Source organism: Pituophis catenifer, unplaced genomic scaffold (genome assembly GCF_029215685.1).
Source record: "Pituophis catenifer annectens isolate HBS135680 unplaced genomic scaffold, rPitCat1.0.hap2 SCAF_6, whole genome shotgun sequence".
NCBI classification, from domain to species: Eukaryota; Metazoa; Chordata; class Lepidosauria; order Squamata; family Colubridae; genus Pituophis; species Pituophis catenifer.
In genome coordinates, this window is record NW_027256886.1 from 63,900,767 (window position 1) to 63,920,795 (window position 20,029).

General features: G+C 35.5%; 1 protein-coding gene across 1 annotated transcript in view; it reads right to left on the reverse strand.

Annotated features, from left to right (window-relative positions):
* The window catches only part of CFAP46 (cilia and flagella associated protein 46), a 91,920-nt gene that overhangs the window by 44,611 nt on the left and 27,280 nt on the right, over window positions 1-20,029 (reverse strand). Inside the window, exons 18-27 of the mRNA XM_070945866.1 lie at window positions 18,416-18,628; window positions 13,674-13,893; window positions 12,063-12,212; window positions 10,116-10,223; window positions 8,997-9,175; window positions 6,692-6,823; window positions 4,460-4,628; window positions 3,941-4,025; window positions 3,683-3,821; window positions 985-1,168 (exon numbers count right to left, since the gene is read on the reverse strand). Of these exons, the coding sequence (XP_070801967.1) occupies window positions 985-1,168; window positions 3,683-3,821; window positions 3,941-4,025; window positions 4,460-4,628; window positions 6,692-6,823; window positions 8,997-9,175; window positions 10,116-10,223; window positions 12,063-12,212; window positions 13,674-13,893; window positions 18,416-18,628 (1,579 nt within the window). The remainder of the gene's footprint in view (window positions 1-984; window positions 1,169-3,682; window positions 3,822-3,940; window positions 4,026-4,459; window positions 4,629-6,691; window positions 6,824-8,996; window positions 9,176-10,115; window positions 10,224-12,062; window positions 12,213-13,673; window positions 13,894-18,415; window positions 18,629-20,029) is intronic.

Here is a 20,029-nt window from a genome sequence, read left to right on the forward strand (position 1 = left end):
TCATGTAGCGACTGTAAAAAGATAGAATGGCATTGAAAAAAATGATTTATAACCATTTTTCACATCTATGATCATCGCAGAATCCCCATGGTCACATGATCAGAATTCAGATGCTTGGCAATTGGTTGATATTTATGATGGTTGCAGTGATCATGTGATCAGTTTTTGCGAACTTCTGACAAGCAAAGTCAATGGGGAAACCGGATTCACTTAACAACCATGTTACTAACTTAATAACTATGATTCATTTAACAACTGTAGCAAGAATGGTCATAAAATGGGGCAAAACTCTCTTAACAAATGTTTCACTTAGCAACATAAATGTTGGGCTCAGTTGTGGTCATAACTTGAAGATTACCTGTGTACAAAAGCCCACATTACTTTCAGGTAAACTGCAACATCATATCAGAGAATCATGGAATTATAGATTGGGAAAGTATCACAAAATTAATCTAGCCTAATCCTTTGCAGATTATTGGTTGCTGTAAGCAAGTACTGGGGGAAAGGAAGGTATTTTTTACATCTGTCAGGACCAAAAGCCTTCATTAAGTTATGTAGCAACATTTTTTCAATTCAGAGATAGTACTAGGAATTTTAGAGGAAGGTAAAACTATTTATGAATGACATGATAAATATTGAAAGAAACATTTCAAAAATGAAATTTACATAATCCACTTGAACTTTCTATTTCAGAAGCTTCTAATATGTGGTACTCCAAAGGTGTCTGTCCAAGCCAGGAAATACTGAAAATCCTTAACCATATTAATTCTTAGGCCTCCCTGGATGTTTAGGTGGGGAATCACAGAAAACTACTAATCTTCTCAAAAGGAAGATAGGAAGCCTCTGGAGAAAGATCTATTAGTTTACCGTACCCAAAACAAGAATTAGGAATTACATAAAGCTTATATTCTTTCTACCACTGTCAGATATTGATTTTTCATCAAGAACTGCAAACTATATTTTAAAAAGAAGATACATACGAACCTGTAAAACTTCAATTGCATTTTGGTAGCAAGATAATTGTCCCACAATATCAAAGGAAACAGATGCCAAACGATGCCACATATCTGACATGTAGACTTCAGTTTCATCACGGAATTTCTGAATTTCCATTATATAATTACGTCCTAGTCTTGCCTTTACCATGACCATATGCTTAAAAATTGGGCTATGAAGGAAAATTTTATTTAGTTAGTATTTATGAATGATTTAATAAATTGACAAAGTGGTATTTCAAAACTTTTTTTATATAAAATATTTTAAAATCAGAACTCACTATTTGAATTGCAGGGATATTTAGCTCCATAAAGGAATGAATTCATTCATATCCAGACTTTAGCATGATAGTACATAAGAAATTTTAATATATCAAATTCCGGATTACACAGAGCAGAATTCCAACAATGGGATGAATGCAAACTAATTTAATGTTCAAAGAAGGTTATTAGAGGTTAACAAATGCACCCATTTGTAGAATTTAGTTTTAGCAATAAGTAATATCCACATTGAGGAAAGTACAGCTGTGACAACAAATCCAGTAGAAAAAATTGCAATGTGGAATGCTTTAGGCAACTGTCGAGCTACAAATGCTTGCTGAAATGCAATTAGGAATAATTTTTTACTTCAAGATATTGCAGTGAAAAGGAAATAAAGTGGGAATGTGTATGTATGAATATGTGTGTGCGAGACTATTAAATAGTGTGACTGTACTGCACACATTCAGCTTGTACAAAGCCATTTCCTCAAGGCAGGAAATGTTACTGAGAAATACAGATAGTCCTCAACGTACGACCATAACTGAGCCCAACATTTATGTTGTTAAGTGAATTTTGGCCCATTTTGTGATTTTTCTTGCCCTAATTGTTAAGTGAATCATTGCAATTGTTAAGTTAGTAACATGGTTGTTAAGTGAATCTGGTTCTCCATTGACTTTGCTTGTCAGAAGATGGAAAAAGGTGATCCCATGAGCCTGGGACAGTGCAACTGTCATAAATATGAATCAGTTGACAAGCATTCAAATGTAAATCACATGACGATGAGGCTGCTGCAACAACCATAAGTGTGAAAAATGTTCATAAGTCACTTTTTTTTGTGCCATTGTAACTTTGAATAGTCACTAAATGAACTGTTCTAAATTGAGGTCTATCCGTATGGTGCTTTGACGTGAAGGAGAAATTATGGAGAAATTACTACTTTTTACTTATTGAATAAATAAACTCAGTCACAGATTCTGTGCTATATGTGGATATCCACTGGCTAATTTGTCACGAAGAAAAACAACTTGGAGGAAAATTCTTAACAACATAGATGTTTAATAAAGAGAAACTTTCTCTGCAAGATATAAATGGTTTAAATGAATCCCAGGAAGACGATGTATGCAGTGAAGGGACCCACAAAGGTCCCTTTATGTATAAGTGCAAATCAGTATCGCATCTTGAATGAAAGTGAAAAGAAAATCAAAATCTGTTTGTGTAAACTGCTGGGCTTAATCTCTTGAGCTCCAACCAGTGATGTGCTGCTAAATGCTAAAAATGACCTGTTTTGACTCCACTGCTGCCACCCAATAACACTAACTGATTCATGCACTGGGCACTGAGGCTCTCCTCTAGCTGTCAACCAGCTTGCAAAATTTCAGAACCAGGACTCTTGCCACTTTGTACAAGATGGCTCCAGCCTGCCACTTGTTGCAATTCATGATTAGAAATTGGTGAAGCTCTTTTGTATTTCACTGTATACTTGCAATTATTAATAATATGAGAGGTCCTTGGTGCTAACAGATGATGTTACCTAGTTTGGGTAATGAAATGTCTGCTAGAAAACAACCAAGTTCAAGAGAGCACCAATGAGCACCCCTCATTTCAACAAATGAGCTCCAAATATTCCCCTTTATTGATATTAATAGTGTCCTGGAAGCATCCCTTAAGAAAGTGACATTGGAATTCCTTTGGTTAGTGGATTACTAGAACATCTATAGACTGTATATCTCATAATGTATAAAAAAACTGGAGGAAAAAAAAAAGCAAAATTGGGGAAGGGATAGTTGATTGGGCATGTTAGAGGTCCTTAAGACAAGAAACGTGTCTGCCAATTCTCCATCAAAGCCCCTGCCTTCTAGAAGATTCTCTCTTCAGATATTAGAATGAACCTGACTCTATTGGCCTTTTGTAAAGCTATGAAGACCTGGTTATGCCTATAGCCCTGAGTGTGTTTAAGGTCACATTTTGTTGGTTACATTAGCATCTATAGCAAGAGCTTTGCTTGACAACTATCTATATCTATATCTATATCTATATCTGTATCTGTATCTGTATCTGTATCTGTATCTGTATCTGTATCTGTATCTATATCTATATCTATATCTATATCTATATCTATATCTATATCTATATCTATATATCTATATTTGTTTTGTTTTAAGTGCTTTTGATGATATATGCTGCCAGAGGCACTTGTTGAGATGGATGGCTGTAGACCTCAAATAAATAAATAAGAAAATCAGATTTCTCCTACTGTCAAAAGTTGTGGGGCCTGGAGGTAAAGGACAACCATCTAAGTGGAAAGTTTCTCTCTGGGTTAATTCTGGCATTTCAGAACTTTAAATGGTACTGTGTTGCTTAAGATAACCATAGCTATCGAAATGCATACTAAGTGAAATATTTTGCAAACTATCCAAATAACTTACAGTCTGTGCTTTGTGCGAGGAAGAATCTGAACAGCTTCATCTAAAACTTTAAGGCCTGTCTCCCACTCATTTTTATCAGCATATGCTTGGAACAGTAACACATACAAGAATGTTCTTAAGGTCAAATCTTCCTCAGCACCTTTGAAATACATTAACACAGTATCTCAAATATTACAAAATCCATGTAGGTAGATCGTCAGCAAATATAAGGGGAGGGGGGGAAGAGAATGTTTAAAAGTTGAAATGGTAAAAACTTACCTGGAAAAAAATGCCCATCTGATGGGCTGATGCTCTGAAAATCTATTGTAGGCCACTGATGCAAGTGTAACATATTGCTTGCTTCCTAAAAAACAAAACAAAACGAGGTGCTGATTGTAGTGGAAGAGATGTCATTGACATTTGAATTGTAATTTTGTGAATATAACAAAATAAACTTCTAGAATAAAAATGGGGAAAAAAACTCCAGGACAGTAGGATCTATTTACCCAATGGCAGAAAACAGCAAACTATCAAGAAGAGAGAGACATGGGAGATTTGAAATCCTTTCCAAAATTGCCCGTTGTGCTGGGAAAGTCAGGTTGTCTAAAGATATTCACTCATTATTTTAGTATGTAAAGCAATTATTTCTTAATAATCAATTATTATAATTTATATTTATTCATGTATGTACCTTTTTACATTACAATGTAAGATATACATTATTATTTTCCTCATCGGGTTTCGATGTGCTGGAAATCAAATCAGCCATGAATCCAGTAGGAAAGTATTATTTCTTACCTGCTTATTTTTGGCCTCTGATGCTTTAATGATGCTCTTGAGAATGACTTCAGTAGGTGCTTTGAGATGCTGCCTGTCTGCTGAAGAACCAATGAAAGGTAAACATGCATTCCAGAAATTTCGAGCTGCTACCATGGCAAGGTTAAGATTTCCTGCTTCTCCGGCATACCTAAGAAAGTGGAAAAATATAATAATACCGCAGACCTGCTATAGCAGGTTGTAAGCAATACATAATGAAACTGCAATGATTCTGATTAACTACCCTCTTGGATATATTGCATTTTTTGAATTAAAGGGCTTAGCCATTAATAAAAATTATGGAAAGGTTTACCTTTTAATTTTTCTTTTCCTATCTATCTATCTATCTATCTATCTATCTATCTATCTATCTATCTATAAAAATCATATAACAGATAATTTTTAATAATTTAATCATTCCTGAGATTTTTGTCTTCTAAATAATTTTCTACTGACTCATTAAAAAACTCCCAAGAATATTTTTACAGTTATGAATACACCCATGTAGTATTTCCTATACATAATAAAATACCAAAACTCTCCAATGAATTACATGTAAGGTTAATGGTTTAAAGCTTCTGTTGTAACAAGTTAGTAATTATTATTTAATTATCCTGATTAGCAAAGTAAACAAGCATAATATACTTATTTAAGCCAATTTCTTAGTTCCCTTCAGAACTTGCTGTTTATTGGATGTTGACAACAATTATCAAGATTATTTATATGTTTTACATGTACATCTCAATGTCAATACAAATAGTAAAGCTTTCATTTTCTCTTGCTTTTTCAGTACCATAATAAATGTTTAATAATATTAGGTAATATTTCTCTTCCCAGAAAATTAAGTAATCCATAATTACAATCAACTCCCATTATTATTTTATATTCTCAGGAGATTCTACATCCTTACAGATTAGTTTATTATGCTTATTATGCCATCTGTTCTTCATTTCATAAGTTTCCCTTAGGTGAATATAATGTAAAAAAAAGTTACATTAATAAATATTTTCCCATATGTCAAAATGTATGGCGTGACCTATCTCTTGCACTCCATTTATCATTATTTTACACAGAAGTGCAGTTTTAGTTTAACAGCACTTCAAAGATTTCTGAAACTAATTGTTTCCTGTCAATAAACGTTATTAACTTTGTGTCTGTTTCTGAAATAAAAATGTTTGGTGCAACAGTTAAGGTGCTGCATTAGAAACTAGGGTATTGTGAGTTCTAGTCTTCCTTTAGGTATGAAAGCTAACTGGGTGGTTTTCGGCTGGCCACTTGGTCTAAATCCAACCCACCTCACAGGGTTGTTGTTGTGGAAAAAAGAGAAGAAATGGGAGAATTATGTACAATTTTGGAAACTTTGCATTGACTAAGTCAATTATTTTTTAATATTCTCTACTGAAAATGCAAAATTTTAAAACTATGTCCTCTTGCCAAGTAGCTATTAAACTTTATCCATGTCACATGTCCTAAATATATTTTTAGTTTCAATTTTTAATATTTTTATATTTAATCTTCTTTTGACTGATTTTATATTTTATCAAAAGTTGAAAGTTTTAATTTTATCTCAAGTTATCAAAAAGTCAGAGATAAAATTTCATCCTGGATTATCTCTGAGTCTTTGCTAGGTGCTACAGTATGCGAAAATTTCAGTTTCTTTAAAATTAACATATTGTGGAAATGTTTATTATTACCAGTCTAAAAAATAAAACCTAGAGCTATTTCACAAAGCTACTGATCTCTCCTTTAAAAAAAATTGTTTTCCATAGTCAATTAAAGATCCAGAAACAGACATTACCGGTAAATGATGCCAAACTACATCGGTGTTTGGCCTCGTTTTATGGCACTCTTGCTTTAATTTTTAAAAAATTCAATATGAGATCCCTCCTGCAACTTGCTAATGGTTGAGAGACAGAGAAACTAAGAAAAAAAAATAAGAATAAAGGTTTCTACTCCTGAAATAGTTTGATACAATTTATATTACTTCATTGTTGATGGTTAAATGAGGAGAGACACCCTATTCTTTATGAGTGACACCAGTACAATATCACTCAATGTTAATGAAGATTCTGATTTTTTTAGTTTATTTCTGTGCTTTCAATACAGTTGCTATTTGCCTGGGATTTATACATTTGCAGGTGTTCATATTCAGATTTCATTAAAATAAATAAAAATGTCCTACCCACCCACCCACCCAAAAAAATCACAACATACCTTGCACTTTCAACAAAGGAATTTGATGCTGTAACCCGCAAATGTTTTTTGCCAGCCAGGTTTTCCATTATACTCTTCCCTTGAGTACAAGAAGCAATACTCAGCATTTCTTGTCTGGCACTGTAATCATTTCTAGACGAAGAAGTCAAAAGCAAACTTTAGACTAATAACTCAGTTTTCAAGATCCTGCCGGAACAGAGCAGTCCTTCGGTCTGCAGGAAACAGACAATAGAAACTTTCCATTCTCCCATTTGGGCGGGATAAGGGGGCAGAATTTTTTTATTTATTCATCGGCAGTAAAAGCCACTTCTCATTTTATCAGCTAATGTCATCATGTGTATTGTGTATTCTTTGTACAAAGAATCTCAGATAACTACAGATAATCCTCGATGTGCAATGGTTTGTTTAGTTACAACCAATGGTGGGATTCAGCTGGTTCGTACCACTTCGGGAGAACCGGTTGTTAACTTTCTGAGCAGCTTGGCAAACTGGTTGTTGGAAGAAATCATTAGGGCAGAGAACCGGATGTTAAATTACTTGAATCCCACCACTGGTTACAACGGTGCTGAAAAAAGTGACTTACAACAGTTTTTCACTCTTATACACCTTAAAAGAAGCATGGAGAAACTGTGGCAGGTTCAGAGGACAACTAAAGGAGTCTGAACAAGCTGCAGCAAGTTTGGAGGAGAATTAAAGGATGATAAGGAATCTGAAACTAAAGCCTATGCAGAAGATAAGCATAGTTAGCTTGCAAAAGACTGAGACAATTTTTTTAAAAAAACAGACAAATGTGTATCTGTTTTCTGTCGAAACAAATAAAAAACTAGATAAGAACCAACAGGCTGAAAACATGAATTTGAAGATTAAATATATTACTGTGTTTTCCCGAAAATAAGACCCTGTCTTATATTTTTTTGAACCCTGAAATAAGCGCTTCGCCTTATTACGATGTGCTCAAAAGTCCGATTGGGCTTATTATCAGGGGATGTCTTATTTTGGGGAAAACAGGGTAATATATTTAATATATTAAATGATGGAAGAGTCTGCCTAGAACTGTGGTAGGTTCCTTCTTGATTAAGATTTTCAGGGTCTGGATGGCCAGTTGTCAGGAATGGTTTACTGGATTCCTGCACTGAGAAGAAAGGTGGACTTGATGACTTATACAGTAAAGTCTCTTCTAACTCAGACTTTTAATCTGAATCTTGCTTTCCTTTTAAGATATTGCCAAGATATTTAAGATAAAGTTACACAACTATATACCATGTGGAACTGGCAAAAATCTCCTTTTAGCATTATTGTACATCAATATAATGGTATAATAATTGCATCCATTAGAGGTCAGTATTGCTCTATTTAATTCTTTTCTTTAAAAAAGTCTGAAGAAAGTTTTCCTCCAATTACTGCTATTTTAATGGAAAGATTCATGATGTATTAAGATGATAGAATAAAAATCCCTCTTGGGTTAAAGGTGAATTTTAAAAGTTATAGAAATCTGGAGATGCTTTCCAGCTAAAAATTTAATTGAAAGCTTCAAAGCATTTCACACAAAATAATATTAAAGAGCAAAATATCAAAATAACACTGTGGAGATCAGAGAAAAGAACTGTTGCAGCTGGTATGAGGCAGATTCTAACTAATAATAAGGTGCTTGGTAATGGGACATAAGATATCAGAGTTTGTTTCTATATCTGACATCATCACCAGAATAAATTAATTCCTCCTTTCTTACCTCTGGTTAGGCAAACTAGGAGGGCCATTTGGCCATCTAGAATCCTATCTAGAAGCCTGAATTCACATCAACTAAATATGATGGCAAAATGATTGAGCTGAACATCACAATTCTTCTTTCTTTTGGAAAGGAGGCATTTTTAAGAGAGGGAATAAGAACACAAAGATTCTGTTGTGCAGGTTGCTGCATCCCCCTCAAATCATGTGAAAAATGGTCCCACTCTTTCCTGTAAGATCCATATTTCAGGAGCTTGGGTTAAAGGACAATCACCACAAACATGGTAGGGAAGGCAAACTAGATTCCATACTTACTCAAGTTCTTAAACTAGCTTCAAATTTTGATTGTGATTCCTTGAAACTTTATAGCCTTAATCCAAGGCAGTGCTGGTAGGGATACGTTATTTAATTATAGTTAAAAACAAAATAGGGATCACTGTGAAGGTTTTTTTTGAGGGTTGGATGGAAACCTGCAGCTATGAGATCAGCTTTTTTTTAATATCTGTTCCCCTCTCTAAGCAAGAATTATGCAAGGTTTTTAAAAAATAAATCAGTATTTAAAGGTGACTTCTCTACTTACATTCCTTTTTTCTTTGGATCTATGTTAAATGGCATTTTATCCAATTCCAAAATCTTCTGAGAACATGTTATCACCAGTTCATGATCATGGAGATTATGTGCAAAATGCATAAGTCTGGTCAGTGTCTGAAGCTGTACAAGCGAGTCTGACCAACTGCACTCCAGAGCCATTTTTACCAACTGCAAGTAAGTGGATAAAATATATGTTCATGAATTGATAACATTAATACTTAGCACATCCAGTCTACAATGTTTCAGAATAATGACTTGTACCTTTTTGTAAAGAATGGCTTAGGAAAAAAAATGGTATTGCTACAGTTAGTGCATCAAGTTTGGGAATCTGCGTTGCAGATGATTAGCAATCCCATATAGGTGCGGGGTATAATTACCATAAACCAAACAAATGTAAGAGATGAGCCAAGTAAGTAGTACTTGGAATATATCTCCTTTGAATTTTATTTCAGTTTTAAAGAGGATAAAATATTTTCAGATTTAAAAAAAAATCTGTATTTTTTTTCCAAAATATTGATAAAATGTAAAACCACTCTCTTGATTATTTGAGTCATGAAAACTCAAGGTTTTGTTGTTAATCCCTTTATGGAAAAGAAAAAAAGAAAAAAGAAAAAAGAAAAGAAAGGGAAAACATCCCTTTTCTACTCTCCCATCTGTACGAGCATGTGACTACAATCAGACCAAAGTTCTGATGATACTAACATTCATTAGAACCTTGGTCTAATTGTACTATTTATACTATTCATCTGTCTGGAATCTTTTGCTCTTTTCACCCAGATCTATTTTTCTTCCCTACCCTTCACCCCTATTCTTCGTATTCCAAAAAAGCTTTGGTTAACTTGAACCACAGTAAAGTAGCAATTTGAGAAACTGAAGTATAATTCTCCTTCATATATTTAACATGAATGTTGGTTAAGTACATTCTGTTCGTAGGCACAATGCATACATAGAAGAAAAAATATTGTTTTGGATATGCCACTGTGTTTTGATTTTGATGTGGCCTTCTAACCAATATATAAAGTATTAGTATTACTACTAATACTAATACTGTTCTATAAAGGAGAAGGAGGAAGGGGCGGAAGAAATATATATATATATATATATATACCTGAGACAAATTGGGTAGTAAGAAGTCCATAAGGCTTAAACCATTGCACGAATACATTTCCAGGCCCATAAAAACCTTTGTCATGGGACTTGTCCCATCATCATTACTCTGCATAGAAAGAATCACTGATTCAATAGATAACAAGGCATCATATTAAATTGATACAAGTATACATTTTTCTAGAAATCTGCAGGTTAATGGCACACTCAACCACAATTTAGCTTCTCTAATATGTTTCATAGAACAATCTACCATGCAACTCAATTGCAATTTAAAATGATAATACCTAAATGAAGATTAACAAATACATCTCCCCGTTGTGAGAACTTTGGCCTCAAATTCTGAAAAAAATAATCCTTATATTATAGGAATGGGCAATCTTTTTGTGCTTTTCTAAAATAATTTTTGGCACCTGAGTCATGGTAAGTATGGTACTACTATAATAGAAGAAATTATTTTGGTTTTTTGGGTGGCATGTTAAGATTAAACAGGGTTTAAGGCATGCTATTTTTACCAAAAAGTAAGTTAATTGGCGTTATAAGGCTCACATTGGGAAAAAGTTGAGATAATCTTGTTTGGAATCCTCAAGTTCACTGATGTTCATATTTAGCAGGGAATATATGTGTATGTACAGTATGTCCTGCCCAACTAGCAGTTCGAAAGCATGCAAATGCGAGTAGATTAATAGATACCACTTTAATGGGAAGGAAACAGTGTTCTGTGCACCTTTGGCATATAGCCATGCTGGTCACATGACAATAGAAAATGTCTCCTTCGGAGAAGAAACAGACCTGAGCACTGTACCCTAGAGTTGGAAACAACTGGATAGGGAAACATTTACCTTTTTTTATACTGTATGTGTGAAAGAATGAGAATGGGACAACTCTTGGCAGCCAATCCTTATGGCCAACTTGTCATGGCCAACTCACTGTGAGACAATTTAACAATTCTATTTAATTATTTACAATAAATAAAGATTATTTTAATTTCTGCCATTCACATTTCATTCTGCCCCTTCTTTTGCATCCTTTCTTTAATGATTTTATTTCACCATTTCTTTGATATTAGTGTAACTCTTATTTATTATTATTTATTTATTATGTATTAATTCAATTTGTATGCCGCCCCTCTCTGAAGACTCAGGGCAGCTCACAACGCATTTAAAATCATTATAAAAAACATTTAAGAATTAAAAACATTAAAAACATTAAAACTCATTCACACCATTCATGGCCGGATCTCGCCGGATCACAAGAGCGAGATCAACAGCCCAGGCCTGCCAGAAAAGCCAGGTCTTCACCGCTTTCCGGAAGGCCAATAGGGTGGGGATGGTCCGGACCTCAGGAGGTAACTGGTTCCAGAGAGCTAGGGCAGCCACAGAGAAGGCCCTCCCCCGCGGAGGGCCTCTTGTCCCGCAGGGAGTTGTCCTGTGGCAAGTTGGCCTGCAGTGAGTTGGCCATGGCAAATTGGCTGTGAGTTGGCCATGGTGAATTGTCATACACCCTGTGAGAATAGAGCCATGCCCAAAGTCTACTATCTATCTATATAAAATGAAATTTCCAGACTAGAATTCTGTTTTTCAAAGTGGTTCTCCCTGGTGTTAGAGGATAATTTGATGCCCGCAAGCAGCATTCCATCTCTGAAATCCCCTTTCTGGCACCCACCTTGTCAAAAAATACCTATCATAGTTTCCTTCGGTTCTGAAACGAGAAACACTAAAGCATGGTGTATGCACTTATATTAGGCTTAAGGTAATTTATAATACAAAGACCACCCCCCACCCAAGCAAAAAGGAAAGAAAACTAGGAAAGTAGGGTGAGAAAGAAAATAAATACTGCCTCTTTCTATTCTGCATCATCATCTACCATCTCTCTGCTGTGACTCTCTGCTGTGACTCTCAGCCATCAAAAGGCTGCCTTTTTACGCTGTGATAGAAAGAACTGGTACCTCCTCCTCAGATCCATGCAACCTCCCAATTTGTTGCTGGAGTAACTGTTTGGCCTTTACCCAAGTTGCAATAACTTGTTGACGTAGAGCAATAGGCACAGGCTCATCGGGTGCACTTCCATTAGGCAAACGCATAGCAAATTCACAGACCTAAAAGAAATTATTTTATAAATGCTATCTTTAAAAAAAAGCAAACCTAAAGCAGAAGCATATTAACAAATTTCGTGGAGCATGAGATGGAGAAGGGAACATCTGTTTTACTGATAAAAAGCTCTTCTGTTAAATAATATTGGTTTGCCAATAAGTAAAAACATTATTTGTTTGCTAATTTGTTTGTTCATCCATCCATCCATCTATCCAATTTATATGGCAACCAATGTCAACAAGTGACTCCAATTAGCAAACAGAATTAAAATAAAATAAAATAAAACCAATGACAACATTACAAAAGTTAAATACAAATCATCCAAGAAACATCCACCCAAATCACTTATACAACCAAGAAGTGAATCCTTAAACACACTTGGGGCCTCAGGTCTGGGCCCAGAATCAGGTCTCTAGGACCTTATGAATGTCCAGCAGGGCTGGAGCTATCCTGATCTCTGGAGGGTGAATTTTCCATAAGGTGGGTGCTATGGCAGAAAAGGCATGTCTCCTTAGTCCATTAACAGGCATTCTTTAGCCAGCAGGACCAGTGGTGGGTTGCTACAGGTTGGCCCCAGATTGGGCTAACTGGTAGCAGTGACGACGGCGGGAGGCTGTGCATGCGCAGAAGTGTCACATGCATGCACGAACACATGACTATGAGTGAACCAGTAGCGATGGGCTTTGAAACCCGCCCCTGAGCAGGACCTTAAGCAAACCACTGGGCTTGATCAGACTGAATGGTAGAAACAACTGAGAAAAGACATGGGCCCTCAAGTAACCTGATCCTAACCCATGAAAGGCTTTAAAGGTGTCAACCAACATCTTGAATTGCATACTAAAGCATACTGGCAACCAATGCAGCTCATGGATAGGGTTGTTACATGTGCCAAGTAACGAATGCCATTGAATGCATGTGTTGCTGGATTCTGCCCAAGTTGAAGCTTCTGAATGCTCTTCAACATAGAGGCCATTGCAGTAATCCAGATGAGAGGGCATGAGTGACAGTGAACAGGACCTCCCGGTCTAGGAATGTGCACAGCTAGGACATCATCTGAGGATATAAAAAAATCCCTCCTAGTGATGGTTGCCACCTGCTCTTTGAGTTCAGGACTCCCAGATTACCCACCAGGTCTATCTGAAGCAGTGCCACTCCTATGATGGAAGGTTCCCAGCACAAGAATGTCCAAACACCCAAAGCCACTCAAGTCTTGCTTGGCTTAAACCAAAGTTCAAATTCTTAGATTTGTAAGAAACATCTTCCTTATTTGGCCCTTTCTCCTGCTTCCAACAAAAATGCTTACACGTTCCAGGAAAGAAAGAACACGCATTAACACTGTAGCTACTTCATGCAAACAACCTCTAATGAACTGGTAATTAACCGAATCTGCCCACACAGGTTGAAGCAGATGTTTAATCATGAATATCTTATTGTTATAAAGAAAAGCACTATGATAAGAAAAATACCTCTACAGCTGCTTTAATATCATGGATTCCAGCTGGATCCACAAGTGTAATTAGAGCAGTGAGTGATTTATCATATCCTTTTAAGGCAGTCTTTTTACGTTTGGTGGGCCCTTCCTCATTAAGTTTTTTTTCATCTGTTTTGGAAACCATTCTAGGAATCCAAGGAAGAATCAGCCCTCTTGCCAGAGCATTGCATAATGTTACTAAAACAGTACTATTCCTGAAACAAAACAAAACAAAACAAAACAAAGGAAAAGGAAAAGAAATTGTTTAAAGTTAACATTATAAATCAGTGCTTTACTGTGTCAAATGAAGATATGCATTCATTAATACCAAACATCTAATTGATATGCTAACGGTATGTATTTATTTTGTTTAGGTAGATCCATCCTCAGAATACAAGTCTCTGAATACTATTTGTACAGCCTTCAATTCCATAGTATTTCTATTTCCAGTTACTGTATATCATAGGAACATTCCAGCCCCATCATGTACGCTCGACAGACCTAATATACTGCCCGTAGATACAAAAAGAAAAAAAGAAACTCCATCATGTAGAAAGAATATAGACAATTTTCCAATAAAAATAGTATATTACAGCTAGAAACAATTGTGGAGGAGATTATTTGGCTTATTATTCCAACAAACTGCTCTTTCTTTCAGAGCACTCAATCAATAGGAAAAACACACATAGAAAGTGCTTTAACCAAAAAGCAAGGAAAAAGAAAAAAACATAGTATAGTATGTCATTATAACAATACAATCAGTTATCACCTGTGGCATATAAATTGAACAAATATTGTAAATAAACAAACTATAATCCTAAAGAAATAAATGGAACAAACACTAAATCCAATTCATTTTGTAGCCAATAATCTCAATTCTCAGTACTGCTGAAGAGAGAGAGCTGGCTATGATAAAATATCTAGGAACCATCCTTTATTGATATCAAGTAAACTCTATTTGCTGGTGTAAGTCATTTAAACATTTCGATGCAGAGACATAGACAGCAATTACACTTTTCAACAGCAATTAAAGAGCAGTAGCATTTTGGTTGAAATATGAATTATTTTCCTCCTTTTGAGTGATTAATTAGAACCTGGGAAATAATTTGGGATTGAAAAAACAGGAAAGCTCACCTTTCTTTTCCAGACTTAAGAGTCCGGAAATAGAAAGACCTATCCAATATTTTAGAATACTGTTCATAAATAAAATAGTGAATTAAAAATGCTTGGACTTCATCTTAACCTTGCTCAGACTCTGTAGATCAGGGGTGTCAAACTCAAGGCCCGTGGGCCACATCCAGCCAACGGAGTGCTTAGATCAGGGGCCGCCTTGGAAATAACAGACCAGCCCGCAATGCCTCTGCTTGCAGCCCTCTTGGCTCTGTTTTCACTGACAGAGGGCTGCAGGAGGCCGTTGTGGCCAAAAGCGGAGCCTAAGCCCCGTTTTCGCTGACAGAGGATCCCCCCAGCCCCACCCAGGGCACCACATGTTCCCCCTGACATGAGTGACGTCAAGCTGGCCATGCCCACTCTAGCCATGCTATCTGGCCCCCAAGATCAAACACAACCCTGATAAGGCCCTCAATGAAATTGAGCTTGACACCCCTGCTGTAGATGAATCTGCTCATATAGATAACAAAATGGTAAATGATTTATGCCCAAACTCTCAGTTTGCTTTAACTGGGATATAGCATTATTTTAATGGTATGCTATGTAAAATAATGAAGATGGTTCTCCTCAGTCATTTTGAGCCAAGAGCTCTATTCCAGCTCTACTGTTATGGATCTAACTGAAATTCTGGACACGGAAAAGGGGGCAATGGTTTTCTGCCAGATTATATAGAGCTATACTGAGCCCTGGTGCTTATTATCTCAATTGGAAGAAATAATCTGTCTTGAATTAATGATAAAGAAAATCTGGATGTTGACATACATCTTTGATATCTTGCAAAATGTATAAACTCAAGCTTTTTAATTTGTTAAACATATGGAAGCAAGGAAAAGAATTACTAGCATTTCTCATGAACTCAGAATTTAATCTTAAAATTGTAAAAGAACAATTTCAGAATAAATAATTAAAAATGGCAAATTAAACTATCACATAAGTAGCTTAGCAGAAACCACTTATCAAACAATTTACCTCTGGAGGAGAAGCTGTTGTTAATTTACATAGCATTATGTATTCAGGATATTGGCTCACTGTCAACCAATATTACCACCGTTTACAGATTAACAGCAAAAGGCAATGTCTCATAGATAGTTAATAGTTTTTGAAATTCAGCATCAGACACCACTTTTTACAACTTTCAAGACAAACTACCATTTTGAAATATCCTGGAGACAAAAATAATGATTTACCCAGATCTGCCTTCCAATGAACTAAATTTAAGAAAAGATTTTGATTTGGAATATATTTCGGCAAGAAACAGGATTGTATCCAACAATCTATCTTTCTTTTGGGGATGAAAATTTAAAAGGTCATCTTTTGTGGTTCTCAAAGACTCTGTGCTTATCAGAGAAATAACAAACTTCCTATTTTTCTTTTTCTTTTAACAGTTACTGCTGTTGTATGATATAGAACTGATTTTTTTTTATTTCCATGTGTTAGAAGAAGTAACTTAAACAAAACTGGTTGGAAGTAGAGACCTTCCTTCCTTCCTTCCTTTTAATGTTAGTACACTAGCAGTACTAGGATATTGGTCAGTGGTGGGATTCAGCCAGTTCGCACCACTTCGGGAGAACTGGTTGTTAACTTTCTGAACAGTTTGGCAAATTGGTTGTTGGAAGAAATCATTAGGGCAGAGAACCGGTTGTTAAATTACTTGAATCCCACCACTGATATTGGTAGTTGGATACTTTCTTTCAGGGGTGAAATGCTCCCGGTTCGGACTAGATCGCCCAATCCAGTAGCGATGGAGGCGGATGGTTCGGAGAACCGGTAGCAAAAATCCCTGCCCCCCACCATGCCCAGCTGAGCCATGCAATCATCAGAGGCTTTTTTTTAATTTTTAAAATTACTTTTTCTACAACCTCTTCGACCTAAAAAATGCTTTTAAAAGTTTAAAAAAAACACCTCTGATGATCACACGGCTCAGCTGGGATCGTCAGAGGCTTTTAAAAGCATTTTTTTCTACAACCTCTTTGGCTGAAGAGGTTGTAGAAAAACTGACTTTAAAAGGCTCTGACGATCCCAGCTGAGTTGCCTGATCGGCAGAAGCTTTTAAAAGCATTTTTTTAACAACTTCTTCGGCTGAAAAGGTTGTAGAAAAAATGCTTTTAAAAAGCTCTGATGATCCCAGCTGAGTTGCCTGATCGGCAGAGCCTTTTAAAAGCATTTTTGCAGCCTCTTCTGTCGAAGAAGTTGTAGAAAAAATGGTTTTAAAAGTAAAAAAAAAAAAAGTTGGCCACACCCTCCCAGTCACATTACCCACCAAGCCATGCCCACAGAACCGGTAGTAACAAATTTTACATTTCACAACTGCTTTCTTTTATATCATTTTTTATTGTTTTGTTTAATTATTTTTAGTTTAGATCCATATTCATTATTTAAATATTTTCTATTTATGTATCTGCTATTTATTAAGCTAGTACAGCATAAAAAGTGAAAAGCTATTTTGTCTACATGGAGGCATGGCACTTACAGTAATCAGCTGGAATGTAACCAATTTCAGATTGGAAAGAAAGGACAATATGAAAAAATTATAACCACGTATTATGTTGCAAGAAAGACATATTCCTTTGGCTTCTAAGGAGGCCTAAATGTCTACAAATATTGCAAATTAGCAGGTGCCTAAAAAGGGGGAGTCAGAAATCCAATAGTCCTTTTTACTTTTGCTCAATTATCTATTTTTTTCCTTTCATAAACACACAGAGGATTTCAAAACTGTTGAAGATTTTAATATTAAGTAATCAGTTTAAGATCAAAACTTCTATTATGCAACAAAATTTTTTTTATGCTCAACTTCTAAACTCAACTCCTAAATTGTAACTAATTAGAATAGAACATTTTTCTTTCTTCCTCTCTTCTCAATACTCAACACTCTTAGCTATTTAAATAACTTAATGTTAATAATCTTTAATTATATATAAATATATATAAATATCATAAATGAAACAATGCAATGTACAGTAATGAAAGGGGGGGAAGAACTAAAGTTATTTATGCATATATATACTTCACAGAACCTAGGGCTGTAGAACAACTAAGTTTACGTAGGTAAAACCTGGCTAGAAAGAATATGCACATAAAAGCCTACGAAAAAGAAAAAAGATACATTGTACCTTTACAGGAAGGATATCTGAGAAGTGGGTGTGGCTCACTGATGACGCCTTAAAAGGCAGAAATAGCTATCTGAGTCTCCCAGAGAGCAACACAGAGTTGCAGTTTGTCAGCAGAATATATATATATATATATATATATATATATATATATATATATATATATATATATATGAAGTATTTGTAACACAATCAGACAAAATAACATATAGCATGAGAGATCTGCAGGATCTACATTGTGCAGAAACACGCAGTATCATCAGCCAGCAATAATAACAAATGGCATTATTTCAAAATACTTTTAGGCTTGCCTTAGTAAAGAAGATTGACCTGTTAATTTCATTGTTACGTATCTAAAACCAATGCTGTAATGTTCTTACATCAAAAGGCCATTAAAGGTTATACTTTGTTATGAACCTTATAAACATCAAACACCCAACAAAACTCTTGTAGAACTTACCCAAAGTTCCCAACATTCTTAACAGCACTGAAAAGAATTTGAAAGGGTTCAACAAGTTCTCTTTGCCGTTTCGAAATAATCAGATGTTTATTATGATTTAAGACATACACCACAGTGTTATGTACGATCCAGGCTTCATTTAACTCCTCTCCAATTCTGACAGCTCGTAGAAAGTTTTCCATAGCATATTGAGATAAGCGGTTTATCCAGTTGCTTAACAAGTAGAAATTTTAATTATTAAATTGCCAAAAAGAAAAGGACAAGAAACAGAAAACAACCCATTGTGTACACTGTACGGTCAGTAAAATATCTGAAACATAATTATGTTTTCCATCTATGAAACGTAACTATTTTCAAAAAATGTATTATCATACAATTCTTCTATAGAGCCGTGGTGGGCAGTGGTTAGAATGCAGTACTGCAGGCTACTTCTGCTGACTGCTGGCTACCTGCAATTTGGCAGTTCGAATCTTACTAGGGTCAAGGTTGACTCAGCCTTCCATCCTTCCGAGGTCGGTAAATTGAGGATCCAGATTGTTGGGGGCAATAGGCTGACTCTGTAAACCTCTTAGCGAGGGCTGTAAAGCACTGTGAAGTGGTATATAAGTCTAAGTGCTATTACTATTGCTATAAACTAGCCTTAGAATTTCTGTTGCTACGGAGGTCTTTTGGAGATCTTAAAAATTTAACATTATGTTCTCCTACATTTACACACAATATAAATTTGCATACATACATAATTACACCCACTTTCATATATTATTAATCTCATTAAAAAATCATTTCCCAATGACACCTGGCTTCTATCGTGCAAATAAAGAGGTCAGTCAATAACATTTTGATTACTGTAGATCTAATAGGGCAAAACTGTTACTGATATGACATTTTCAGGAGTTTGAAGAAAGGAAGCAAGAAATCATTGCTTTTTAGTTGCAAGGCCAAAGTTGTAGGGAAAGATTCACAGGCTATCCCCCCCTTTGTTGATGTTATAGAAGTTATTGAAGATGGAGCTGTTACAGAAAGGCACACACAATTTATCATTTTATTATAATATATTTAGCTTCTATTTTATTGTTTATGTATTTATGTTTGGGTGATCCTTATAAAATTGTCTTTATAGAAATCTGTACAATCAATGTTTTAAATGTTTTTATTGTCAGCGTTTTCAACGCTGGCATAGAGAGAGCAGAGGAGAGCGAAAGATAAACTCTGAAACTTTTGCCTGATAAATCCCTTTGAAGCCCGGTTGTCGTGGAAATGAGGGGGGGGCACATTCCTGGGAAATGACGAGGAAAAGAAGTCTGAAGAATGACTTGGAAGACAGCCAATGTGAAGCAGAGATTTGGGGATCGGAAAGGGAGGATTGGGAGGCAAAAGGTCAGTCTTGTCCGCGCGGAGTCATGATCCGGTGGCTGAGCTCAATTAAAGAAAGATTTCCTTAAAGATTGGCAGTTTGGAAATTCATTTAATTTTGAGATAGCACCGCAGTCTGACATTTATATTACCTGTAAACTGCAAGTCTTTGATAGTGGTGCTATATTTTAAAATAAATTTGCTACTTATTGTTCTAAGGTTCTTTTATAGTGTAATCTTACAAAATAAGTTTTGAAAGTA